This window comes from Serinus canaria, chromosome 23 (assembly GCF_022539315.1).
Source record: "Serinus canaria isolate serCan28SL12 chromosome 23, serCan2020, whole genome shotgun sequence".
Taxonomy (NCBI): domain Eukaryota; kingdom Metazoa; phylum Chordata; class Aves; order Passeriformes; family Fringillidae; genus Serinus; species Serinus canaria.
In genome coordinates, this window is record NC_066336.1 from 5,697,847 (window position 1) to 5,723,999 (window position 26,153).

The 26,153-nt window shown below is 58.5% G+C and overlaps 4 protein-coding genes across 5 annotated transcripts; 2 read left to right on the forward strand and 2 right to left on the reverse strand.

Moving 5' to 3' along the window:
• Positions 1-1,084: 1,084 nt before the first annotated feature.
• Positions 1,085-13,597, forward strand: SELENON (selenoprotein N). The gene is made up of 12 exons (XM_050983192.1): positions 1,085-1,220; positions 3,449-3,566; positions 4,563-4,693; positions 5,134-5,346; positions 6,029-6,153; positions 6,793-6,930; positions 7,727-7,808; positions 8,705-8,893; positions 9,859-9,964; positions 10,800-10,912; positions 11,509-11,610; positions 11,937-13,597. The coding sequence occupies exons 1-12, from the start codon at positions 1,107-1,109 to the stop codon at positions 12,105-12,107; spliced, it is 1,602 nt and encodes a 533-aa protein (XP_050839149.1). The 5' UTR covers positions 1,085-1,106; the 3' UTR covers positions 12,108-13,597.
• A 376-nt stretch (positions 13,598-13,973) lies between these two features.
• Positions 13,974-19,038, forward strand: MTFR1L (mitochondrial fission regulator 1 like). The gene is made up of 7 exons (XM_030230719.2): positions 13,974-14,078; positions 14,150-14,212; positions 15,337-15,441; positions 16,074-16,183; positions 16,622-16,833; positions 17,036-17,351; positions 18,133-19,038. The coding sequence occupies exons 2-7, from the start codon at positions 14,198-14,200 to the stop codon at positions 18,236-18,238; spliced, it is 864 nt and encodes a 287-aa protein (XP_030086579.1). The 5' UTR covers positions 13,974-14,078; positions 14,150-14,197; the 3' UTR covers positions 18,239-19,038.
• Positions 19,039-19,368: 330 nt separating this feature from the next.
• LOC108963373 (basic proline-rich protein-like) lies at positions 19,369-21,921 on the reverse strand. Its single transcript, XM_030230298.2, has 3 exons — positions 21,505-21,921; positions 20,835-20,958; positions 19,369-20,334 (listed from the first exon to the last, which is right to left on the reverse strand). The coding sequence occupies exons 1-3, from the start codon at positions 21,919-21,921 to the stop codon at positions 19,499-19,501; spliced, it is 1,377 nt and encodes a 458-aa protein (XP_030086158.2). The 3' UTR covers positions 19,369-19,498.
• Positions 21,922-22,688: 767 nt separating this feature from the next.
• Positions 22,689-25,468, reverse strand: PAQR7 (progestin and adipoQ receptor family member 7). 2 transcript variants are annotated; one of them, XM_050983322.1, is made up of 2 exons: positions 25,089-25,468; positions 22,689-23,948 (listed from the first exon to the last, which is right to left on the reverse strand). In XM_050983322.1, the coding sequence occupies exon 2, from the start codon at positions 23,907-23,909 to the stop codon at positions 22,878-22,880; it is 1,032 nt and encodes a 343-aa protein (XP_050839279.1). In that variant the 5' UTR covers positions 23,910-23,948; positions 25,089-25,468; the 3' UTR covers positions 22,689-22,877. The 2 variants fall into 2 exon arrangements, with proteins under 2 accessions (XP_050839279.1, XP_050839278.1); XM_050983321.1 differs by lacking the exon at positions 25,089-25,468 and adding an exon at positions 24,534-24,863.
• Positions 25,469-26,153: the final 685 nt, after the last annotated feature.

A 26,153-nucleotide genomic window follows, 5' to 3' on the forward strand; every position in this document is an offset into this window, starting at 1 on the left:
GACGCTTCCTGCTCCCCTCGGAGAGATCAAACACTCGGCGCTGGCCCTGCAGCAGAAATCTTCCCCGGCAGTGGGGGGAGTGGAGCGGGACTGGAGGAGGAGGATGAGCTGTAGGGAGGGGTTAAAATAATAAATTTGTGTGTCTAAATAATAAATTCGTGTGTCTTGGCCCAGCCACCGCTAAGGAACAATGTGACAGCAATGGGCGGCCGTGGAAGGACACTGAAAGTATAGGGGAGGTTTAAAAGCTTGGGGTGGAAATGACCCAAAATGTGACCCGTGGTGGTAAAAATGACCCAAAATGTGGCATGGTGATAAAAATGACCCAAAATGTGGGGATGATGCTGGAGAAAGGAGGCTGAGCACCGTCACCCCAGGGCTGCCAAGTCATTCCCATCGCCTAATTCCCATCCCTAGGGCTCAGACCTCCGCGGAATCAGTGCAAGGGAGCCCAGCCATGCCTGCTCTGTTAATAAATACCCGTTTGGGTCAGCTAGACCCGAGTAGAAGGGCAGGATACGGCTTTGGGGAGCGCAGAACAAGTTCAGGGTTTTGTTCTTTTTGGGGAAAGCTGAATTAAGGACAAAATGGGAATGCGGGGATGGACACACACCCCTGTCTCCCATGGATAATAAAGAAAAAGTCCTTGGAGACAGAGGAGGAGGGGGGGCCCTCACAGAGCCCTCACAGCAGAGACATTTCAGCCTAAAAAGCGCTTTTTTTCCTGAACAAGTGCCGTTCATTTACCATTAAAACGTGGTTTTATCCTGACAAGTGCCGCTCATTTAACACTAAAAAGAGCTTTTCCCTAACCGGGTGACAGGGATTTAACACTAAAACACATTTTTTTCCTTAGCGGGTGTCGGTCCTTAACACTAACACGATCTTTTCCCAGACAGACCGACGCTCATTTAACACTAAAACACACTTTTCCCTGACCGGGTGCCGGTGATTTAACACTACAAAGCCCCTTCCCGTGACGGAGCGGAGGTGATTTAACACCAAAAAGGTTTTTCTTCCCCGCGGGGCCCGCGGCCCCTCCTCGCCCGCCTGACGCCTCCCCCGGCCGGGCGGCCATGGCGGCTCCGCGGCGCGGGCCCGGCGCGATGGCGGGGCCGGGGCCCGGGCCGGCCCCTCCGCGCCTGGCGCTGGCCCTGGCGCTGCTGGCCGCGCTGGTGGCCGTCAAGTACTACCGGGACGCGGAGGTGGCGCGGCAGCAGGTACCGGGCAGCGGGCAGCGGGCAGCGGGCAGGGGCGGGGACGGGCCGGGCGGAGCGAGGGGGAATGGCGGGCGCGGCCGGGCCGGGCGGCGTGAGGGGAGGCGGTGGCACCGGGCGGGCAGCGGGGCTGAGGGGGCTGCAGCGGGGCTGAGGGGGCACCAGGCATCGATGGGGGCTGAGGGGGCCATAACCCGGCTGAGGGGGCACCAGGCATCGATGGGGGCTGAGGGGGCCATAACCCGGCTGAGGGGGCACCAGCCATCGATGGGGGCTGAGGGGGCGCCAGAAGTCTGTGGGCACCGGGGCTCAGGGGGCCGCAGCGGGGCTGAGGGGGCACCAGGCATCGATGGGGGCTGAGGGGGCCATAACCCGGCTGAGGGGGCCATAACCCGGCTGAGGGGGCACCAGACATCGATGGGGGCTGAGGGGGCACCAGGTGCCTGTGGGCACCGGGGCTCAGGGGGCCGCAGCGGGGCTGAGGGGACACCAGGCATCGATGGGGGCTGAAGTGGCCATAGCCGGGCTGGAGTGACCACTTGGCATTGACAGGGGATGAGGTGGCCATAGCCGGGCTGGGCTGACCACCAGGCATCCATTGCCAGGGTGACTAGGGTGGCCACAGCTGGACTAAGAGGAGCATAGGCATTGTGGCTAATGGGGCTGAGGTGGCCATAGCCAGGCTGGAGAGACCGCCAGGCTTGGGATGGCTGCTGGGGTTGAGGTGACCCCCAGGCATCAGCGGCCATGGGGGTTAAGGTGTCACTGGTGTTGGGGCACTGCCAGGCATCGGTGGCCGCTGGGGCTGAAGTGGCTGTGGCCAGGCTGAGGTGGCCACCAGGCATTGAGGGGGTTAAGGTGGACACTGGGTTGAGGTGGCCAGGCTCAGGTGACCACCGGGCATCAGTGGGTGTTAAGGTGGGCACCGGGTTGAGGGAAATGTGTCAGCACCTGCAGCCAGGTGCTCAGCAGAGCTGTTACCTGTTTCCAGAGCTCAGGATGCTCATCCCCATTCATTCAGGGAATAAAAGCAGGTTAACTGTGGGCAGTTCACAGTGCATTGTCCCTGTGCACAAAAAAACATCTCCCTTCATTTTTTCATGTCCTTGGCCATGTCCTCATCCAGATCTTCGTTTTGAGTTCCAGTTTATTTCAGTCTCAGCCCTGGAAGTGCCCTGGAAGGCTCTTAAGTGCTTTTGTAGCTGCAGTTGATGGGAGCAAAGCCTTCCAGGCTGCATTAGTGCTGCTTCAGGCTGGCAGGCAACAGATGGAAAATAAACTGGCTCAGGAGCTCTGGGGTTGGTGCTGCAGGCAATGGAGAGCAGGCACGGGTGAGCAGCAGAATGCAGAGTGTTTGTGCTCCCAGCTCCAGGCTTCTCCAGGGTGGCGGGGCAAGCTGCTGGATCCTGGGGCATGTGCCAAGGGCTGGCTGGCACTGAGGGCTTGGTCCTGCCTGCTCTGTGTCTCTCCCTCCTCTCACACCAACCTGGAGCTCTTGCTCTGCCTCCAAGTTGTCCCTTTCCCTTCAGACTGTAGAGTGGAAATGTCTGGAAGCTTCCAGAGCCCTTCTGGGGCTGCTCCAAGGGAAATATCACCTTGGAGAGCCCTGTGGGGGCTTGGCAGAGGGAGAAACTGAGGCACAGAGAAGCTGGGATCCTGTGGAAGTTTCTAGAGAAGGCTGTGGGTTTTCTGACTCCCTGATGATGACTGAGGGAGCAGGGAGCCAAAATATTCTGTGCAGCTCCAAGGCTGGAGGTTTGGAGGGGCACTGACCAGAGCAGGGCAGTGATGCTGGAGTGGATCCCACCACGAGTGGAGGTTTCTAATTCCAAGGGCTCAGCTCACTCCCTCTGTGCTTTTGGAATGTGGTACTCACATATTTGACTGCCTTTGTTTGAGTGCACATCAGCTTAACCCAGCAGCCACCACCTCCAGGTGCTCCCAATAGCTGCAGGTTTAGGAGTAACTAGCTGGAAAAAGTGGGGAATTTTCCTGGCCAAAGACACTGAACGTGAGCAAATGGTTCAGTTGGAATTACTCAGGCAGATGTAGGTTCAATATCCTCGTGCCAGCAGTTCTGGACACGTTGCAAATAGCACCAAATCCTGCCAAGGGCTGTTAGTCTTTTCCCTGGATGTGCTGGGAAGAATGGGATTAACTCCAGAGGGGCCAGAGTGGACTCCTGCAGGAGGTTCCAATGAAATCTCTCTTGCCTCTTCTTCCCAAACCAGGAGCTGGCTCTGAAGTCCTTGGGGAATGAGGGGCTGTTCCTCTTCTCCTCCCTGGACACCAACAAGGACCTGTACCTGAGCCCAGAGGAGTTCAAACCCATCGCTGAGAAGCTCACAGGTGGGTTCCTGTCTGCCTCCCTGCACAGAGCCAAACGTAATGAATTCAAACAGCTTGAATTCACTGACTGGTTTATTCACTGTATTGCTTTCTGGGTGCTGGTTTGGGCGTTATTTACATGAAGAGAGGCTGGGAAGCTTTCCATGTTGTTGGAAAGGCTTAAGCAGCAGACATCACTTTGACAAAGTGCAGTTTTTACAAGGTGGAGGATCCCGTTGCTGGACTAGCAAAGTACATGAGTTACTTTGTGTGGAGCTTAAAGGGGATTTGGGATGGGTGAATGCAGCAAATCCAGCACAGCCCAGGCCAGGCCAAAGGCATCAGTGAGGGCTCCATTCAGCTGGGGCAGCCCTCCTGGATGGCAGCTGTGGGAGATCATCTCTGGGGGCTGTGTCAGCACACAGCAAGTGGCTCTGCTGGTGCCAGCCTGGGAGGAGTGTGGGGATGACAATGGACAGTGGGGACACAGACAGGGTTTGCTGTGCTCTCCTGGACTGGCTCCAGCACGTGCTGGGATTGCTCAGAGGGGCTGTGAGTCTGCCTGGGCTTTTCAGCCAGGGAAACAGGGAATCATGGAGTGGTTTGGGCTGGGAGGGACCTTAAAGCCCAAACAGTGCCATCCCTGCCGTGGCAGGGACAGCTTCTACTGCCCCAAGCTGCTCCAAGCTCCATCCAGCCTGGCCCTGGACACTTCCAGGGATCCAGGGGCAGCCACAGCCTCTCTGGCCACCCTGTGCCAGGGCCTGCCCACCCTCACAGGAAACAATTCCTTCCCAATGTCCAACCTAAACCCACCCCCTCCCACTTGAAAGCCATTGAGTTCATCCCCTTCCTCTTCAGTTTGTTTTGGGGTTGGGTCTGAGTTCTGCTGTGTGGGGACAGCTGGGAGACTCCCAGTGCTCCTGGGTTTGCCAGGATAAACGTGTAATCATTTCACAATTGCTTCAAAGGGGAGGGAGGGGAAGCAGCTGCTTGAATTCCTGTCCTTTTGTCCAGGGGTTGCTCCAGTCTCAGAGTCTGAAGAGGAAGAGACACCAGATCCAGATGGGGAGACTTTGTCCATCGTGGCCAAGTTCCAGCCCTTGCTCATGGAAACAATGACGAAGAGCAAGGATGGTTTCTTGGGAGTAGGTGTCCTGCAGGCCCCAGATTCTGGGATAAACACATCTGGGGGGCTGGGAACAGCACCAGGAATTCGTTGGGAGGGGACAGGATCCTGCTGAATCCCGTGGGATTTGCTGTGACAGGGACCTCACTGTCCCCCTCAGCTTTTCAGGGTTTCAGCACACTCAGCAGTGCCCTGCCCCAGTTAGAGCACCCTTCCTGGGGAGCTGGGAGCTGGAATAGAGCTGGCTCTGCTCAGCTGAGTGCAGCAGCACTGGGGTTACATGGCGTGTTCCCCTCTGCTCTGTTACTCACATTCTTGAAGGCTGACAGAAGTGTTTGGTGGGATAAGAAGAATTTGGGATGTGATACATTTTCCCCCCCTTTTCCAAAGCCTCCCTGCATCCATGACATCACACTGGGAGACTCCACTGTGGGCTCTGACAGCATCTTTTGTTCCCAGATTTCTCACGTGGCTCTGTCTGGGCTCAGGAACTGGACGGCCCCAGCAGCCCCTATGAGTGTCCTGCTTGCCAGGCAGTTCAAAGCCTTTCTCCCTCCCAAGGACAATCTGGATCTTGGGGATCCCTGGTGGATAATTCCCAGTGAACTGAACATCTTCACTGGCTATCTCTCCAACAACAGGTTTTACCCTCCACCTCCCAAGGGCAAAGAGGTGAGATATGACACTGAGATTTTGTATGTGTATCCCTGGATTTTCTGGGGAAGCAGGAATTGTGCAGTGTATAACCAGGAGCACCTAAACTGGAGGCAAAACTGAGAGCAGGCAGAAGCTCTGTGTGTCTGTGACAGCCAGATGAGGCTGACTCGAGTGACTTCATCTTGTTTGCTTGTTGTGTGGGATTGGAGGATAGTTTTTCCCAGAGAGGAAAAGGACTGGGATCGTTCCTGGTGGAACAGTGGCCACGTGAGCCCTTAGGTGCCAGCTGGGACTCTGTGTGTGCTCAGCAGGTGAAGCCTGGCTGTGCACCCCCTCCCCTGCTGCAGGCTGCTGGCATCAGTGGCTGCACTCCCACCCCTTCAAAGGCTGAAGCATTGGTGGAGGCAGCCTTGCACATCAGTTTGCTGTTGTGCCTGGGTGATGGAAAGCTGCAGACCATGGGAATGGCACAGGAGCTGTGGAAGATGGATTTATTTGTGACAGCAGCGCCTTGCTTTGTCTCCTTGCTGTGTGATTGGGTCTCTGAGCTGGGTGTTAAATCACAGCCATTCTCTGGCCTTCCTGCTCAGGCAGGGGCTGCTTTGGAGCTGTGTGGAGGGACAGTTCTCACTGCTGTCCTCAGTCCTCCTGCTGTGTGAGGAGCAGTTCTCATGCTGCTCTTGTCCTTCCCTGCCAGGTGATCATCCACAAGCTGCTGAGCATGTTCCACCCGCGGCCCTTCGTCAGGACGCGCTTCGCCCCGCAGGGAGCCGTGGCCTGCCTCCAAGCCAGCAGCAGCTTCTACTACACTGTAGCATTCCGGTGAGCCCTGGGGGCTGGGGACACCCCCGGGGGCTGGGGACACCCCCAGCCTGTCCCCTGTTCCAGGCAGGACAGCAGGCTGCTGGGAGCCCTGGCACAGGGCACAGCAGTCATGGCACGTGCAGCGTGTTCCCAAGGGACAGCGGGTGGTGTGGCTGGGAGGGAGGTACAAGCTGAAGGTCACCAAGCCAGTGTCACTGTGTCCTCATGCAGGGCATCACCCTTGGACTGCCCCTGGCTGAAAGGGGAGAATGTGGCTAGCAAGGGTTTTGTTTGATTTAGGTTCATCAGACTGTCTTTCCAAGGGGGAGAATCCACAGAATTGTTTTACTGGCAGTGTTACACACAGCTTTGATGTGTCTGAGCAAGCTGGAGCAGGGGCTGAAGGGGCCTTGTTCTGTCCTTGTGTTTCAAGGAATGATAAAGTATTTCATCCTTCCTGGCTGCCCAATTCCAGAAGGATACTGGAGATGCTCCTGACCCAGGGCATCTGTTCCAGTCTTTCACCCTCTTCACTGTGTGACATGAAAAGCTTTTTAAGCTCCACCTCTCCTGCCCAGTTTCAGGTGCCTGGAGACAGCTTTTCCCTGCTGTCACTGCCGTGCAGGATCCCAGCTGATGACTTCTCTCTCCTTTCAGGATCCACGCTGAATTCCAGCTGAACGAGCCACCAAACTTCCCCTTCTGGTTTTCCCCGGGGCAGTTCACAGGTTACATTGTCCTGTCCAAGGACTCTTCCCACGTCAGGGACTTCAGGCTCTTTGTTCCTAACAACAGGTACAGCTGTTTCCCTCTCATTTATGGGAAAATCTGAGAGATTTGAGCTCTGCAGTTGCCTGTAAATGCATTTCTGCATCACTGAGGATCCCTGAGCCATCCCGGGCTGATTCACACCCCAGTAACTGTCCCTTGGTGCTGGGAGGATGGGAGGGACAGGCAGGGTGTGGCAGCACTGGCAGTCCCAGTGCCTGGCTGCAGGCACTGACGTTCAGCAAGGCCTGGTGCTCTTCCTCCAACAGATTTTTTGCTTGGAGTCTCAGAGGTTAAGGTTTTGTGTGCAGAGCTTTGCACCAGCTCGTTCCTGCTCTCTGGCAAGGAGCTGGAAGTGTTTCAGGGGGAAGAAGCTTCAAATCTCTTTGCCCATGACAAGAGTGAAAATTCTATTACAACGTTACCCTGGCGACTCAACCCCAGTGGCTCTGTCAGCACATTTCTTACAGCCAGCAGCCACTCTGGGCTCTGCCAGCAGCCTTTTGCTTCCAAAAAAACACTTTTAAAAGTTCAGCAGGATCAGAATGTGCGAGTGAAGTGCTGGGAAGGAAGAGGGAGCAAAGACATCTCTCTTTCCTGTCATTTGACAGAGCTCAGAGGTGTTGAGTGTGTTTTCCAGAGTGCTGAGTGGGTGCCTGGGCCCTGCTCCAGCAGGATCTGGTGTTTCCTGGGCTGCTGCAGGGAGCACAGAGATCTCCAGAGGCTCTGGGTCCAGTGCTGACCCTGCAGGAGGATGTTCCCACCAGTCTGGGGTTTCCCTTGCTCAGCTTTAGCCCTGGCTGACTCCTGGGTTCCCCTGCAGGTCCCTGAACGTGGACATGGAGTGGCTGTACGGGGCAAGCGAGAGCAGCAACATGGAAGTGGACATTGGATACCTGCCTCAGGTCTGTGCCCTCTCCTGTGCTCCACACCTGTGCAGCTTCTCCTCAGGGGTTTGTGCTGCCCAGCCCTGAGCTGTGGAACCTCTGTGACCCCATTCCTTGGAGCTTTCCCTTGATTGTTTCAGTACAACAGCAGAATTTCCATTTGTCTCTGTCTGTCCTCTGCAGCCCCCTTGGCAGCTCTTCTGATATTTTCCTTTTTCCCTCAGTGTGGGTTGAATCCTAAGCTTTTAGAGACTTTTTCCTTTTTTAAAACATTGCCTGACAGGTAGGAGGGAAGATGAGGAGCTGAACCCAGGCCCTGAGCCCAGAGCAGGGTATGAATAACTGTGGGTCTGGATTTAGAAAGTGCACCAGGTTGTTCCCCTTTTTTGTGATAATCCCAGCTCTTGGGACAGGAAACATAAGGCAGAATTCTGAATGCCTGAATTCAACAGGCCCATGTTCTCCTAAACTAGAGTCATGATTATTTTTAATTGGCAGAAGTCAGGAAGGCAGATTTAGCAGAATCATTTCAGCTATACCAGAGCACGAACCACAGGGAAGCTCTGGGCAGCTTTTCCTGCTGCTCCCTCTCGTGGCTTCCCAGGGCTGAGCTGGTGACAGAGCAAGGGCTTCCAATGAGCCCTGCTGATGCTAATGGCTGAAAGGGTCTGGTGTCCCACAGTCAGCAGTCTGCACTGGGAAGGTGGGAACGTGGAGTCTGTGCATTTCCAGTCCAGACAGTGCAGCCACACTGAGGGAAATGAAGTTCCTCTCCTGGTATTTCACTGGAAAAATGCAGCTCCAGGCTGTAGGAGATCTTCCTGAGGAGCTGGACGGTGTTATTCTGGATCTGTGTCTCCTGGAGAAGCAGGAGAGAGCTGAGTGCAGGTCCAAGCCAGCCTGTTCCCCTGCAGATGGAGCTGGAATCCACAGGGCCCTCGGTGCCCACCGTGATCCACGATGAGGACGGGAAGGTCCTGGCCAGCAGGGACCCCTCGGGGGAGCCCATCCAGTTCGTGTTTGAGGAGATCACCTGGCAGCAGGAGATCCCCTGGCAGGAGGCAGCCCACAGGCTGGAGGTGGCCATGTATCCATTTAAGAAGGTGAGGAAGGGGCTGGGCTCTCCTTGGCACATTGATTGGGGGCAGATTGTCCTCACTGAGCCATCCAGCAGAGTCCAGAGGCCAGCAGAGTCCAGAGGCCACAGGCTGAGCAGCATCCAGGGCACTGGGAGGGTGTCCCAGGGTGTTTGGGGTCACACAGCAGCACAGGCAGGAGCACATTCTCCGTGTCAGGTGTCCCCAGGATTGTACTGTGGGTGTAGGCTCATCCTCCCTGCCTCTTCTCTTATCAGTGGCTGCTGCTGTGATTTTGGAGCAGGCAGGTAATTGTGCTGCTTACAAATGGTTTTTCTCTGGCTTCACTTCCACAGCAGCCAGGTGCCTCTGGACCAGGCTTTCCTTATCAGCAGAGAACACAGGATGTGCCTGTGCCTCTGCAGCCTGCAGCCAGACACAAATTTATAGCTCTGGGTGACCCAAACTATTTACCATGCCAGCAGGCTGTGGAGCAGATGGCTACTGCCTGTCACTGCTGCCTTGGCTGAAGGGACACGCTTTGGTGGCTGCCTCCTTGTGCCCGAGCTTACAAATGTCCCTTCAGGCTGCCAGGATGTTAATATCAGTTCCTGTCGTTGGAGTGATTGGAGCAGCTCTGTGCAGGCTCCCTTAGCCAGATCTCAGGCTGTTTCAGGAGGTTTTGTAATAAATACCTCAAGGCCACATTTCCCAGCAGCTGAGGTGGGGTTGCAGACAGCCTGGGTGCAGAAGTTCTCTGCAGTGTGTGAGGTCAGGGCTCTGCAGGTGCCAGGGACAGAGGGACCACGGCCTCCCCAGGAGGTGTCCCCTCCCCTGGGGACACCACCACAGTTGTCACTCGTTTAAACCTGCAGTTCCTGCTGCAGACTGAGCTCTGGGTGTGTCCCCCCTGGGTCTGGTTCCTTCAGAGCTGCTCCTGTTGGAGCTGGGCTGTTGTGTACCTGTCCCTCACGCTGTCCCTCTGCCCCCAGATCTCGTACCTGCCCTTCACAGAAGCCTTTGAGAGAGCACAAGCAGAGAAGAAGCTGGTGCACTCCATCCTGCTGTGGGGTGCCCTGGATGACCAGTCCTGCTGAGGTGAGGCTGGAGGGATGGGGGTCAGCAGGAAACCTTGTACAGACAAAGGCTGGGAGCTGGAATCCCTGCTGGGAGCTGGAATCCCTGCTGGGAGCTGGAATCCCTGCTGGGAGCTGGAATCCCTGCTGGGAGCTGGAATCCCTGCTGGGAGCTGGAATCCCTGCTGGGAGCTGGAATCCCTGCTGGGAGCTGGAATCTCTGCTGGGAGCTGGAATCTCTGCTGGGAGCTCAGCTGCCCAGGAGCAGCACCAGCTCTGTCTGAGACAAGTTGTGAGTCAGGTGCCTTTGTGGAGGTGGAGACATGGCTCTGGTCTTTCCCCTTCCTCTCTCTCTGGGGAAGAGGCAGCATTGGCAGGTGCCAGGGACACTGCTCTGTGTGCCTTGTCCCTGGCACCTGCCCAGGAGAGGCCAGAGCCAGGCCTGGCCTTGGGGCTCTCCTGATGTGCAGCTTTTCACCCTCAGTGCCTCAGAGCTTCTGTGCCACGTTGGGCAGGAGGGATGGGTGGGAGGGGAAGGGTCTCTTGAGTCCTCTCTGCCCTGAAAAACCCTCAGCACTGGGCTGTGCTTGGCATGAGCAGCAAGTGGCACTCGGGGTGGCTGCCATGGCTCTCCTGGGCCTTCTGTGCCTGGCTTGGGCTCTGCTCTGCTGAGTGCTCTCTGCCAGCAGCACCTGTAGGGAACAAAAGCCATGGAAAGCTGCCAAAAATGGAGCAAAAAGACAGTGGGGAGGGCTGGGGGGACCAGAGTCAGCTGGCATTGAGCAGGTGGCATCAAGCATGGTGACAGTGACCTGAGGAAACCACAGCAAAGCCTCCTGTGCCTCTTCCTGTGCCAGGTTCGGGGCGAACTCTCCGGGAGACCGTCCTGGAAAGTTCGCCCATCCTCGCCCTGCTCAACGAGAGCTTCATCAGCAGCTGGTCCCTGGTGAAGGAGCTGGAGGAGCTGCAGGTGAGGCTCACACTCTGCTGGGGTGCCAGGGGGCATCTTTGTTCCCAGCCCTCCCTGTCCTTGGCTGCTAGAGGGGCCAGGCAGACACCAGATGGAGGCAGGCTGAGAAGTGGCACTGTGACCCCCTTGGGTCTGTCCTGGTGCCAGGTTTAAAGCTAAAACAGATGATTCTCTGTGAGACAGCCCTGCTCAAGGCCTCTGGTGCCATCAACCAGCTGACTCCCCTGTAACCCAGGGGACAACCAAATAAGTGTCTGAACCCTGGGGCTCCTGGGTGAGCCTTTCCCCAGTTCTGAGCCTGTGCTGTCAGCTGGGATCAGTCACAGAGCTGGAGACTGGGAAAGGCTGCCATCAGACTGGTGGTGTGCCTGTGATTGGGTGATTTTCTTGTCTGGGGAGAAAATCTGCAGCTGAAATGAGAGAGGGAGCCTGAAAGGGAATGGGAAAGCAGCCTGTGAGAAGGGTACCAGTTACCATTGCACTGCAGAGCAGCTCTCTGCTCCCTCCCTCCTGCTCTCCTGTCTCCTGTGGGCTCTCCCGTGCCATTCTGTCACTTCTGGGGTGTGCCAACGTGTGGTTTTGGTATCTCCCTGCAGAGCAACAGAGAGAATGAGTTCCACAGCAAACTGGCCAAGCTGCACCTGGAGAAATACAACTTCCCTGTGGAGATGATCATCTGCCTCCCCAATGGCACAGTGGTAAGGCTGGGCTCTTCCCATGGAATCTGGGACTGCCCCTGAGCCTTTGTCCCTCCACCTAGAAATCTGAGACAAATGTGTTTTAGTTCTTCATCTTCTTCTTAACCTAAGCAAAGGGTCAGCACCCCTGGGGGAAGATCACACATTCTTCTCTGACTGTGAAATTCAGACCCAGATTCTGGTTCCTGAATTAGCACTTGGAAATAATCAGATATTCTGTGGGAGCTGTTACAGCCTTGTCTCCTCTGTGCTGGCTGCAGGCCAAGCAGGGGATGGGCAATTGTTCTGACCCTTAGAAGTCTCCTCTCATCTGTTTTCTTTGCCAGATTCACCACATCAATGCCAACTATTTCCTGGACATTACTTCTATGAAGCCTGAAGATGTTGAAAGCAGCATCTTTAGTTTCTCAACCAATTTTGAAGACCCTTCAACTGCAACTTACCTCCAGTTCCTGAAGGAAGGGCTGCACAGAGCAAAGCCATACCTGCAGCCCTAAACCCAGGCACCTGAATGCCCCCCTGAGATGGCCAAAGACTTCAGAGATCTATTTTGGTTACAGCAAATCCTCCTCATCCCCGTGGCAGACGCTGGTGTTGAACTGCAGGCAGTCCCAGCTGGGGCTGTGCTCTGGATCTTGGTGTGAGCCCGAGTTCCAGTTCCCACAGCCTGCCCTCCTCACTTCAGGCACATTTCTACAGGAGTGCAAATACTTGAATCCATTCCCAGTGCCCCTGCCTGGGTGTGCACCCACCCTCACTCCTTTGCAGCTCCTGTTGAGCCTGGTGAAGCTGGTGCAAGCAGGGAGCAGCACTGCCATTGTGACCAAACACTCGTGCTGAGGACAGAGCCAGCAGCCCTGGGCAGCTCTGGACACTGACAGTGACAATTTGTGGGACAGGACTGTGGCAGCCCTGAGCTCCTGTGTCACCTGGTGGCCTGGCTCAGGCAGGGTCTGTGCCCCGAGGGTGGCACGGGGACAGGAGTGGGCATCAAAGGGGTCAGCTGAGGGTCAGTCTGAGCCCCCAGGAGCTCCCCCAGGCTGTCCCACCCGTCCATCCCTCCCAGGGCTCCGTCCCCAGCAGCTCTGGGAGCTTCTCCCTGTGTCCCCTTGGAGCTGGTGCTCTGTCCCTGTCTGCTTTGAGCTTCCAGGTGTGCTGGGGGAGGAACCATCGAGTTCCCTCTGGGAACTGCCCTGGGATCCTCACCTGGCTGAGGACTGGGCAGGTCTAAAAGCCAGAAGTACAAAAAGGTATTTTCAGGAATTTTTTCCAAAGAGATTGTGCAGACATGAAGCCATTATCCCTTACCTGAAGCCACCCTGAGCAGCTGCTCCTACTCTGTGCCAATGCCTGGATACAGAATGAGCATCATTTTGTAATTTGGAGAAGGAAAGGTTAAGTGAAATGGGATTTAAGGCATATTCCTACAGACATGTGAGGGGACAAAGCATCCTCAGTAGCTGCCTGCAGCCAGCCCTGGCTGGCGATGCTTTTTCTGCTCTCTGAAGCACAATTTTATTGGACCAAATCAAATTAAGGGAAAAAACTTTTTTTTTTTTTTTTTTTTTCTCTGACCAGGTATTTTCAGTCCTGAGAGGAGCCTGGGGGTGGCAATTACCCTGTCCCCACCCTGCCCCAGCTGAACCAGTGGCACTTCACTAATTGCTCTAGTGAGATTAATTAATGAGCCCGGGATGTTTCTGTTGGCTTTGTAACTATGCATTAGCTCTGCACCTTCTCACACCCGGTGGGACAGGTTGGGCTCTGGGCAGCATTGCGGAGTTCTCTCAGCCCTGGGGGCACTCCCATCCCTGCAGGGCTCAGCCTTTGGGCTCCTCGTTCCCTCCGTGCGTTCTCTCGGCATCGGCTCCGCTGCCGCCCCTGCCGCGCCTGGTGACGCCCCGGCCCGAAACCCGCGGCGGGCCCGGGCCGATGTCGGCCGGGAGGGGCGGCGGAGCGGCCGCGGTAAAACATCCGTGCATCCTCAGCTGCCTCCGCTCTCCTTCCTGCGCCGGGGCGAGGGGCGAGCCGGGGCGCGCTGCCCTGCACCGGGCTGTCCCCAGGGTCCCTTCACACCGGGGTGTCCCCAGGGTCCCTTCACACCGGGTGTCCCTATACACCGGGATGTCCCCAATGTTCCTTGGCACCGGGGTGTCCCCTTGCACCGGGGTTTTCACAATGTCCCTTTATAGTGGCGTGTCCCCAATGTCCCTTGGCACCGGCGTGTCCCCAATGCCCCCCCGCACCAGGATGTTCCCAGTGTCGCCTTTACACCAGGGTGTCGCCAATGTCCTCAGTCCCGGGCTGTCCCCTGTCCCCGCTGTCCCCGCTGTCCCTGTCCCGGCCCGGCGCAGGCGCTGCGGCCCCGGAAGGCGCGGGGCGGGTTCGGGTTCTGGTTCCGGGCGATGGCGGCGGAGGGGCCGCGGCGGGCGCTGGCAGCGGGCCCGAGCTGCGCCGCCGGCCCGCAGGTACCGGGGCCGGGCTGGGCCGGGGGGCCGGGCCGGGCCGGGCCGTGCTGAGCCCCCGTTGTGTGTTGCAGTGAGCAGCGGAGCGGGTGCGATGAGCGGCCGGCGCTGAGCCAGCGGAGATGGACGCGGAGGCCGTGAGTGACACGGGGGGGACAGCGGGCACTGCCCCGACACCTCCTCCGAGCCCCGGGCACTGCCCTGGCACTGCCCCTCCGAGCCCCGGGCACTGCCCTGGCACTGCCCCTCCGAGCCCCGGGGGCTGCCCCAGAACCTTTCCCCGGCGTCGCTCCCCAGCAGCAGCTCCCGGGCACTGCCCCCGCCCGTGTCCCCAGGCAGAAAGAGATCTGTCCCCTCCCTGTCCCCAGGCAGAGATCTGTCCCAGACAGAGAAATCTGTCCCTGGGCAGAGATCTGTCCCCTCCCTGCCACAGCTCAGTCTGAAGGGCTCATCAGGAATTTCAGGTGTGTCAGCACGGAGCAGTGCTCAGGCACAGTGCACAGAAGAGCTCCAGCAATAAATCGATTGTTGGGTGTGCTGTGGGCTGAGCTTTGTCACTGTGCTGTTCCCTGTGCTGTTCCCTGGCTGTTCCTGCCACAGGAGCTCTCGTGGGCAGAGCACTTCACCCTTTAAGTGTCCTGGAGCTCCAAACCAGCTCTGTGTCTGAGAACACTGCAGGGCTGCTCCCCGTGGCCCTGGCTGGGACAGGCACTGGATGGGATTGTCACTTGCTGCCACCCAAGCCATGCTCAGCCTTATCCCAGGTCGGCTGGGACCACTGGAGGTCCCCTGGGCCAGCCCCTCCTGGAGCAGGTTCCTCAGCACCACCTGCAGTATCTCCAGGGAAGGAGACTCACAGCTGCCCCGGGTATTTAACAGTGTTTGTGCTAAAGGTGGTGTGAAGGCAGGAGTGTCCCTTGAATGACACTTTCTTTTGGTGTCATTTTCCTCCTGGGCCCTTGGTGTGTGGCTGTTTTCCTCCAGTTCTGCCGATTTTCCTTTGTGGCAGTGCCTGTTGGCAGTGCCTGTGACTGAGTGCTTTCAGTTTTCAGTCCCACACCCATGTCCAGAATGTCCCTGCACCTGCCTGGCTCTCACCTGTGCTCAGCTGAGCACAGCTCTGGGAGATGGGACCTCACTTATCTCCAGGCTCTCATTGCAAGTGAAGAGCTCAGCCCCTGACAGCTGAGGAGGGTTCCCAGTGGAGTGAATTCCAGGGAGGGCACGGCTGCAGGTGCTGACTGTGCTCTGGTCCCTGCAGACCATCCCCATCTGGCAGAACAAGCCCCATGGCTCAGCTCGCAGCGTGGTCAGGATGATCGGCTCCAACCTCCCCCTGAAGCCCTGTCCCAGGGCCACCTTTGAGGTGAGTGTCCCCAGCCCGGGGCAGGACAGGGCACTGCCAGCAGGTGCTGCTTTGCCCCACACATCTGCAGAGTTGTAGCCACAAAACTGCACTGCTACAGTGAAGTTTAAGTTTTTTTTTGGTTTTTTGGTTTTTTTTTTGGTAATTTATTTTTTCTTTAATTTTGTTCTTGTAAAGTGATCGCTGGCAGCTTGGGGAAATCCCTGCTCAGGCAGTGTCTGAGCTGAGGGAGATGGAAAGGTGGAGCTGCTGCCCCAGGGTTTTGCTGTGTGACCTCCAAGGTGCCAGGTGCCCTCTGGGCCTGTGCCCAGCGTTGTGGAGTCCCTGACGTCACCCTTGGAGCTCAGGGCTGGCACTTGGAGTGGCAGAGGGTGGCACGTGGCCTCGGCAGGGCCTGGCCTGGATCAGGTGTCCCCTCCTGCCTCACTCACACAGCAGGAAGGAGCAGCAGCTGGCCCAGGGAAGCACAAGGGATTTATCTGCCAGCTCCAGAACCTCAACCAGTTGTGCAAACAAAGAGAAACTGCTGGAATTGCTGTTGTGTGTGCCAGACACAGGGGCTCTGGCAGCACACCTGGGGCAGCTCCAGGAGAACAAGCACCCTCTCCTCAGCAGCATTTCCCTCCTGCCAGGTTCTGCCAAGTGTCTCAGATCTGTATCTGGGTGATGTGCCCCCCGTGCCCACCCTGGCTGACATCGTGTGGATCGCAGCCGACGATGAGGAGACCTACGCCAGGGTCAGGTTGGTTTTCCTCTGCTGCTCTCGGGCACAGGGCTCAGGCCACACTCTGCCCACATGGCCACAACTTCCAGTCCCCTCAGGGTCTCGTGTGGTGCCTCTGAAAGACATTCCCCAGAGAGGGGAAAAAAAGCATGCAAAGTACCCGGAGAGGAATCCCATAGGAAGTGCCAGGAGCCTGTGCCATGTCCTGTTGCAGTCCCTGCTCTGTGCACAGGATCCTCTGCTCCAGGGGGTTTTCTGGCCAGGAAAGGGCTGAGCTCTCCCAGGACTGAAATGCCCTGGACACGTGCAGGGATCCAGGGGCAGCCACAGTTTCCTTGTGCTGCAGAGATCACCTCTGCACCTCTGAGGGGACACAGAGGCTTTGTTTGTTTCCTTGGAGGCTCTGCTGCCCTCAGGGGAGGCCAGGCTTTGTCACGGACAGGTTTGTGTCCCCAGAAGTGACACTCGCCCGCTGAAGCACAAGTGGAAGCCGAGTCCCTTCACGGTGATCCAGAGAAACGCCTCGGTGCCCAACCTGAGGAAGCAGGAGGAGAAGCTGCTGGCCCTGAAGAAGCCTGGATTGCCAGCCCTGAGCAGGACCACGGAGCTGCAGGATGAGCTGAGCCACCTGCGGAGCCAGATCGCCAAGATCGTGGCTGCAGAGTCAGGTAGGGCCAGGCTCCTGCTGGGGCTGAGCCCTGGCTCCTCCAGGGCCCCTCTGGGCTGGTCCCCAGAGCTCCCTGCCTGGGCTGCTGGCTCTGGGGGCACCTCGGGAGCTGGGCTTGGATTTCCATTCTCTTGTGCTGCTGGAAAGCTGTCCCACGTGGATTGCTGCGAGCTCATCCATCCCCCTCCTGTTTTCTGTTCCAGCCTCGGCCCAGCTGACCCCAGATCTGTTATCTCCAGGGAGCTCAAACGCCTCCTCTCCCGTCCATTGCTTCGGGCCCTCTTTCCAGTCCACCACGTCCTTTGTGATCAGCGATATCACGGAGGAGGAGGCGGAGCTGGAGAGCCCCGAGGCGCCCTCGGTGGCCGAGCTGCCGCCGCTCTGCTCCGCCCCCGAGGGCCGGCCCGAGCCCCGCGACCCCGACGAGGAGGACTCCGTGTCCCTCTCCAAGGCCAGCAGCTTTGCTGACATGATGGGAATTCTCAAAGACATTCATAGGATGAAGCAGAGCAAAGACTTGTAAGTGCTTCCTGAAATTCTCCTTTGGTTCTGTGTGGGATCCGTGCAGAGCCTGGGCTGGAGCTGCTCCCTGTCCTTCCCTCCTGGGGGAAATGAGAGAGCACAGCTTGGCAACTCATTCCTGGGGTTTTTGCCTTTCTGGGATAGGAAATGATGGAAAATTTCCATGGGGGAAATTCCTCCTTGGGGCAGAACTTGTAACACATTCCTGGGGTTTGTTGGGTTTTTTTCCTGGATAGGAAATAGTGCAGGGGAATTTAAGCTGTTTAAATGTTTGGCCATTCCAGCTTGTTCACCTGACAGAAAAGCTGTGATTGCCCAGGTGCAGCCAGCCCTGTGTGTGTTGGCAGCTTTCAGAGCTGGCTTAGCCCAGCTCCCATCCTGGGAAGCTCAGCAGCTTTTCCAGCATGGAATATCCAGGGATTTAACACGTGGAGCTTCTCAGCTTCTGTGGTTCTTCATCTGCCTCGACCTCTGCAGAGGATTTGGGTCCTGTCAGGGCTGAGAGCAGTGAGGATTCTGCCCTTTGTGCCCCTCAGGAGCCAGGCAGGGCTGTCAGGCAGGGATTTGGGTCCTGTCAGGGCTGAGTGCAGTGAGGATTCTGCCCTTTGTGCCCCTCAGGAGCCAGGCAGGGCTGTCAGGCAGGGATTTGGGTCCTGTCAGGGCTGAGTGCAGTGAGGATTCTGCCCTTTGTGCCCCTCAGGAGCCAGGCAGGGCTGTCAGGCAGGGATTTGGGTCCTGTCAGGGCTGGCTGCAGTGAGTTTTGTGCTCTGCCCCTCAGGAGCCGCCCTTCCCTGAAGCAGGAGGACCCGGCCGTGCTCATTGCAGAGGTGCTCAGGAGGAAGTTTGCTCTCAAGGATGAGGACCTGGCCCTGAAGGAGAAGTGATGCTGCTGCCCTCAGCTCTCTCAGCAGTTCCTGCTCCCAAAAGCTCCTCCACAGTAGCTGCCTTCTCCCAAGGATGGAGCCTTTTGCCTCTTTTATTAATCATGGTTTGTGCACGGACACTTGGTCAGGAAATTGGATTTGATGTGTTTGCCATGTGTTGTTCTATTTAAGAAAACCCTTTTGAAGAAGATGGAAGCTCTTTCCCAGCTGTGTTTTGGTGTTGGTGGCTGGTGAGGATCTCCTGGAGTGCTGCTGGATGTACCTGCACTTCCCTGGGCTCCAGTTCAGCTCTGAGCTGGAAGGACAGAACCAGTTCCCCTGCCCAGGGGGAACAGGACAAGCCCCAGTTCTTTATCTGAGTGTGGCACAGAGCCCCTGGCTGCTGCCAGCTCTCCAGGCCTGTGGGATCCTGCTGGGAAAAGGGATTTTATTTCCCCAATCCCCCCTGGCTCGGCTCTGAGGGATTTCCTGTGCCCTGGGTGTTCATTCTCTCACAGATCAGCCACAGTTGCATGACAGAACGGCCTTAATTTCCTGCCAGCAATTCCATGTCCCACCCCAGTCCCTGTGCCCCCAGCCTGTGTTTGATTCCACCTCCCCAGGGTCTGTTCAGTGACCTGGCACCATGCAAAGGGCCGAGCACCCCAGGCAGAGCAGGGCAGGAGCTTGGCCTTGGCTGTGGCTGCAGTTCCCCTCACTCAGAGCTCTCCCCAGCTCCACCTCCCCTGCAGTGCCCCCATGGCTGTATTTAAAATGTGATTTTTTTTTTTTCCTTTCTATAAAATGGAGCCTTAATAAGACACTGGTGGTCTGTGGGGTTATTGATGGGCTCGGGGTGGGGCTGCTGGGGGTGCAATCCCAGATATTCAGGTGCCAGGGGCTTTCTCCATCCTCCTGGATGTCCTTGAGGAATGAAATCATCATCCCCACCCCAAAAACCAGAGAGGCTTCTGTGGCAGAGAGGGGGAAGGTGTGAGAATGTGCAGTTTTAGGGAGAGCTCCTCCCCTGCTGGGGCAGCCCAGAGCCCCTGGGTGCTTGGTCCCTGTCCTGTCCCCACAGGGCCCCTCTGCCCCAGGGTTTGGGGCTTTTGTGGAGATGGAGAAGGAGCAAGGACACAGCCAAACCCTCAGAAAACAAACTCCAACCTTTAATTTGGATTAAAGCAGCATCTCAGGGAGCAGAGAGGGGCTGGGGGCTGCACCAAGGGGTTCCCTCCCCTCTGTGAGGCCCCCAGTGCTGCCAGAGCCAGCCTGGGTCACTCACCAGTGCTTGATGACCCTGTTCCCTTCTGAGTCCTGTGTGAACAGGGGCTCAGAGCCCAGCTCGGGGGGCTGCCTGGCCCTGGGGGGGCTGGGGGTGGCCCTGAGGGGACTGGGGGTGACCCTGGGGGGACTGGGGCTGGCCCTGGGGGGGCTGGAGGTGACCCTGGGTGGGCTGGGGGTGGCTCTGGGGGGGCTGGGGGTGGCCCTGAGGGGACTGGGGCTGGCCCTGGGGGGGCTGGGGCTGGCCCTGGGGGGGCTGGGGGTGACCCTGGGTGAGCTGGGGGTGGCCCTGGGTGAGCTGGGGGTGGCCCTGGGGGGGCTGGCCCTCTCCCTGTCCCCGTGGGCAGTGGCCCTGCTCCCCTGGCAGCCCTGGAGCTCCCTGCAGGGCCCCTCTGGGACCTGGCCCCGCTCCCGCAGGGGCTGGGCTGGCCCCGGGCTCTGGGGAGGGCAGCAAACCCCCCTGGGAGCAGCCCCTGGCCCGGGCTTTGTGTCCCCAGCCCCAGCTCTGCTGCAGGGCTGTGCTCTCCCGCCCCCCGAGCCCCTTCCCCCAGGAGACTCCCAGGGTTTGTCCCTGCCCCAGCACCAGGAGGCTCCCCCGGCCCCAGGGGAGGCTCTGCTCTGCCTCTGAGGCTCCACGCTCAGCTCCAGGGGCTCCGGAGCTCTTTGCCCTGCCTGGGCTGTGCCCTGCAGCCCCTGTTCAGCCCCGGGGGGCTCCTCCAGCTGTGGCAAGGGCAGGATCTTCACGGGCCAGGCAGGCGGAGCAGCCCCCGAGCCCTGCCGGGGGCCGGGCCTGCGGTTCTCTTTGTTCTCTTTGTTCTCTTTGTCTCCTTCATCTGCAAACGACAGGGAGTCGGTGAAAGCAGAGCCAGCTCCCGGGCTGAGCCACCCCCACAGCGTTCCTGCTGTCCCCTGAGTGTCCCCAGGGACTGTCCCCAGCACTGCCACCAGCCCAGGGATCCCTGCAGCTGCAGAGCCTGCCCTGGCACAGCCCCAGAGCTGCAGCTGCAGCCCAAAGGCACCAAAAAGCCCCAGAAGTCCCCAGCTCTGCCCTGGCAGAGCTCACACAGGCATCAGCTCCCACATTTGCCTCCGAAAGCATTCCAGAGAAAATCCAAGTTTTCCCTCTGAAACCATTCTATATAAAATCCAAGTTTTCCCTCTGAAACCATTCTATATAAAATCCAAGTTTTCCCTCTGAAACCATTCTATATAAAATCCAAGTTCCCAGGACCGTCCAGCCCCTCCACCCCTTGCCCTCTGCCCCCCAAATGCCTTTTCTGCCCAGCCAGGAGAGCAGAGCTGGGTTGGTGAGGCTGAGTCCCTGCCCAGGTACCTGGCCGGGGGCTGAAGAAGCTGAGGATGGAGCTCTGCCTGGGGATGGAGCTGCCAGGCTGTGGGGGCAGCACCGGGCTCTGCTTCCTCCCTGCAGCTCGGCTGGCTGCTCTGGGCGTGAGGGGCTGTGGGGAGAAACACGTGAAAAATGGTAAAATAAAAATAAAACCAACTCTGTCCCTGTCCCAGCGCTGTGGCACAGCTCCCACCTTCATTATGCACCATCATAACGCTGAATAAATCATTATCACATTAATAATAACTCATTATTAATAATTCCCAAAGCATCAGTCATTTGGGCTGGAAATCCCAAAGAACTGGGGGTGGAGATGTCCCAGCCCAACCCTGCCCAGGCAGGGGCACCTGGAGCAGGTGGCACAGGGACACTGCCGGGTGGGTTTGGGATGTCCCCACAGAGAGAGACTCCAGCCCTCCCTGGGCAGCTGTTCCAGGGCTCTGCCACCCCCATTGAAAGAAGTTCTTCCTCATGTTGAGGTGGAACTCGTTGTGTTTTATATTATGGCCATTGCTCCTCGTCCTGTCCCTGAACAGAGCCTGGCACCGTCCTCTGACAGCCCTTGGGGGTATTTTATGGGTTTGGGGTCCCCTCTCAGCCTCCCCTCTCCGTCCCGGGGCAGGCCCAACCCCCCCGGTTCCCCTCAGGGCCTCACCCGCGCCGGGCCCCGCTTCAGCTCGGCCGTGTCCAGCCACACCCCGCAGGCCTCGGCCGGGGCCGCGCCGCCCCCGCGCCGCCGCCTCATCCCGGGGCTGCCGGGGGCTCCCCGGTTCCGGTTTTCCAGGTTCCCGTTCCCCGGTTCCGGTTCCGGTTTTTCCCGGTTCCCGTTCCCAGGTTCCGGTTCCGGTTTTCCAGGTTCCCGTTCCCCGGTTCCGGTTTTTCCCGGTTCCCGTTCCCGTTCCCCGGTTCCGGTTTTCCAGGTTCCCGTTCCCCGGTTCCGGTTCCGGTTTTTCCCGGTTCCCGTTCCCGTTCCCCGGTTCCGGTTTTTCCCGGTTCCCGTTCCCCGGTTCCGGTTCCGGGATTTCCCGGTTCTCGTTTTCCCGCTCGCGCTGGCCCCGCCCCCAACGCGCATTGCGCACGCGCTGCACGCGGGCACGGACCAATGAGAGATGAGAGGAGGGGCCACATATGCCTTGCCCCGTGGCGCATTGCGCATGCTCACAGGGACGGACCAATGGGAGATAAGAGGCGGTGCAATATATGCTCCGCCCCTAAGAGGCACTGCGCACGCGCTGCCTGAAGGAACGGACCAATGGCAGACGAGGGGCGGTGCCATATATGCCCCTCCTCTAGCACCCGTTGCGCACGCGCAATTCGCGAGGACGGGCCAATGGGGATGAGGGACGGAGCCGCATGTTGGATGAGACCACGCCCACACGGGCCCTGCCGTATATAAGCGGCGGTGGCGGCCGGGCCCACTCAGAGCATGGAGAGCGCGGCCGGGAGCGGGGGCCAGAGCGGGGCTGGCGGGGGCGGAACGGGCCCGGTTTTTACCCGGATCCACGGTGGGATATCCACAGCCACCTGTTCCCAACCCTGACCCAGTGCTGGGGCCCCCCATCGCACCAACCCCTCCTCTCTCCGCGCTGCCAAGGTTGCTCCCTGCGGGTGAAGGACGGGCCCTGCACTACACAGACAGCTCTGAACAACTCCCTCAGCCCTGCAAGAAGGGCCTGGCGTGATATTAAATTAATTTGTCACCTTAGTGGCTTAAACAGCCTCCCCTTGGTTTGTTTCCATGGTTTAGAGTCCAACAGGGGCCAGATGGCCTCTCCTTATCGTGCTGGGAGAGCTGGCAGCCGCCCAGAGCCTTCCCCAGCCCATCAGGGCACAATGACACTTTGTTCCAACTGTTTATTCTGAGCTGAACTGAACCCGTGTACCATTCTGTGAGCAAGCTGGAACTTAGGCTGGATTAAAAAAGCAATAAAAGCATCTCTCATTCCCTATAGAAAGCACTTGCTGAGTAAGAGTTCCTGAAGCAGCGTCTGGGGGCTTGGGGCTGGGTTTGGGCTGAGCTCACTTTATTTACTCTTCCTTGAGGCCCAGCTTGTTCCTCACCCTGCGGGCCATGTAGGCGGCCGTGAGGATGGAGCAGGTGAAGGTGAGCAGGAACAGGGCCGAGAAGTCGTGAGCCAGGCCCCGCTGGAGGGAGGAGTAGATCTCCCTCCTGGACTCGTAGTCCAGCACCACGGCCTCGATCTGCGCCAGCGTGCAGAGCACCAGGAACACGTGGAAGATCTGGTGGCTCTGCCCCACGAAGTGGCACCTCCCGGGGAACCACTTCTCGGGGTAGGGATGGGAGAAGAAGAAGGCGCCCAGGAGGAAGAAGAGCACCTGGCACTTGTGGTAGAGCAGGGCGGGGTCGGGGCGCGCGGCCGTGCAGATGCGGTGCAGCACGGGGCTGATGTCCAGCAGGTAGGCCAGCCCCGAGGGCAGCTCCTGGCACAGGCGGCCGGGCAGCGAGCAGCGCGGGTGGAAGCGGAACTTGGCGTAGCAGGAGCCGGCGCAGGACAGCCAGGCCAGCGCCGCCGCCAGCGGCAGGAAGAAGCCGCGCACGAGGCGGTGCCAGCCCGGCTCGATGGCGTAGTAGAAGTGGCTCAGGGCGCTGCCGTACTGGTACACGGCCACCCCCACGTAGTCCATGAAGAAGAAGCTGTAGTGCCAGAACTCGGACTTGGCCTGCAGCAGGTGGGCCAGGCTGCTGAAGGTCAGGTAGGTGATGGCGGCGGCCAGGATGATGAGCAGGGGCCGGGCGTGCGCGTCCTGCGCGAAGTCCACGCGCTGCCAGAGGCGCTGCAGGCGCAGCAGCAGCGCCAGCGCGGCCGCCAGGTGCGACCACACGTTGACGGCCTCGTTGTGCTGCTGGAAGAGCGTGGAGAAGTAGTAGCGCCAGGTCTGGCGCACGGGCCGGTAGCCGCCGTGGATGTAGGGCTTCCAGAACACCGGGGGCACCTCGGCGCTGCTCACCGTGCCCGGGGACAGCGGCCCCAGCAGCCCCGGCAGCTGCCTCACGCTGATGAAGAGCTGGCTCAGCTTCTCCGGCACCACCGCGGCCATGGTCAGGCCAAACTCGGCGTCCTTGCTCTGCGAAATGACCTTTGGGAAGGAGAGAAAGTTTTGCTGGGGGGTTTAGGAGGGGTTTTAATGTAATAATCAACAAGCCGGGGGTGTTCAAACGCTCTGGTTGAGGTTTTCCCCATGGAATCCCCAACAACAGTGACAAAAAAGGAGGCTGGAGGGAGGTTTAGGAACCCCTGAGGTGCCTCTGCTGTGTGGGGAGCCCCAAGGACACGAGGCTGGGGTTAAATGACAATGATGAACACACCAGGACACATCAGTGCTGGCTCACCCCCTTCCATGTATGGGAACAGCTAAACAAACCAAGCATCCCAAACAAACCTCCCCCTCTGTAAACTGTTTGCAGTCTCTGTCCTTACAAATACCAACAAGTAACAGAGGCTGCAGCCCCTGTGTCTGGAGTTTCACCTCCTTTTTTCAGCTCCTGATTTTCCAAGCAGATTCCCACATCGTGGCCCTGTTGCACCACCAAAGTCCAGCAGCGCAATCTTTGTGAGCAGGAATTTCCATATTTACCTTCTGGAAGCTGCTGTCCTTACCCAGGGAAAGGCAGCCCTGCCAGCTTGTTCGGCCTTCTCATAAAAACTTACTGAGATTCTTTACCTGCTCTTGCTCAGACAAGTCCTGAAGAAACGCTGGTTCACGTCCAGCTGCAGTGCTGATCTGTGCCTCAACCCCAGGCAAGTGCCCTCATTTCAGGGGCAGGAAAAGCTCTTCAAAGTTTGGGACCAGGAGGAGGTGGGAATGGGACTGTTTGTTTTAAAAAACTCTGTAATTTCCTCATCAAAGTTAGGCTGTAACTCATTCCTGCCAGAATCCAAGGGGCACGGATGCAGAAAGAAAAACAAACCAAGCTCTTTGCTGCTCCATTTCCCTCCCAAGCGCCCTTTGCCCACCTGGCCGGGTTAGAGAGGCCCTGCTGGGGCAGCCCCTCACCCCCGGCCCCCCCAGCCCTCCCCGGCCCCTGGACCCTCCCAAAAAGCCGCCACCTTCTCGGGCTGCCAGGGGAAATTCACCCCGGGAACTTCCTCCTGCTCTGAACCGCAACAGCGCCGAGCGCTGCCACGGACAGAGGGCAAAAGCAGAACCTGCCAAGTTCGGCTGTTTTGACCTAAATTCCGCGGGCAGCTCGGAGCAAACACTGCCCGGAGAACTTGCCTGGGTGCCGGGGCTGCCGCTGCCTCCGGGCGCAGGGGAGGGGGCTCCGCTCTCAGCTCTCAGCTCGACCCCGCTGCGGCTCCCAGAAGAGAAATTCCTGCGGGAAAGGCGGCCCGGGGAGATGCCGTGTCAGGAGCAGCCGGGGAAAGGGAGCGGTGTTTACTTCAGCTCCTCCAAAACTTGTCGGAGCAGGATTTCATTCGCCGAGCTCTTCCCAACTACCGAGCCTTGAGCAACGCTCCGTTATGAAGGGAGCGCATCCTGGAAATCCTTCATGTGCCTCGTACTCCAAATAACAGCCTGCATCTCCGCAGAGCTGGAGTAGCGCTGCCTCGGCCGCCTGGCGTTTCCTCCGCAGCGTTTCCTTTGCCCAGCAGCATCCACCCCACCCGCTGGATTTTTCTGTGGTGATAAAGACTCGCCCCCGGCTGTTTACATCGCTCTTTGCTCCCGCCACGCAGCGGCACAGCCTCCCAAAGCCTCCGAAAGCACACGCAGCTCTCATTTTCCAGCCACCACGGGGGTTCTCCAGCTCCGATCAGCCCCCGATCCCCCTGAGCCCCTCCAGGGCAGCAGCTCCAGCCCTGCCGAGCCTGGGCAGCCCGGGATGGTTCCCCCTCCCCTGGGATGGGGATGAGCCGGGCTTTGGTTCCCCTCCCATCGCGGAGCCCCCCGGGACCCCCGGCCCCGCCCCGGCACCTGCAGAACGGCCCCGGCCCGGCCCCGCCGCCTCCTCCCACCCGGGGGTCGCAGCCCGCAGCCCCCTGGAGCTGCTCCGAGCCGCTGCTCCTCCCTTCGCAGCCCCAACAGGCTCCGCATCCCTCCCTCGGCAGCTGGAAGAAGCTGGTATACTATTATTATTATTATTATTATTATTATTATTATTATTATTATTATTATTATTATTACTATTATTACTATTATTACTATTATTATTATTATAAGGAACCTGTTTCCAGCCCAGCTCTCCCCAGACGGACCCTAAGTTCTGTTTTCCTGCCCTGATCATTGCTCTCCCTTACCCTGCCCAGGTCACTGCTGTCCTCTCCCTCCCACCCCCCAAAA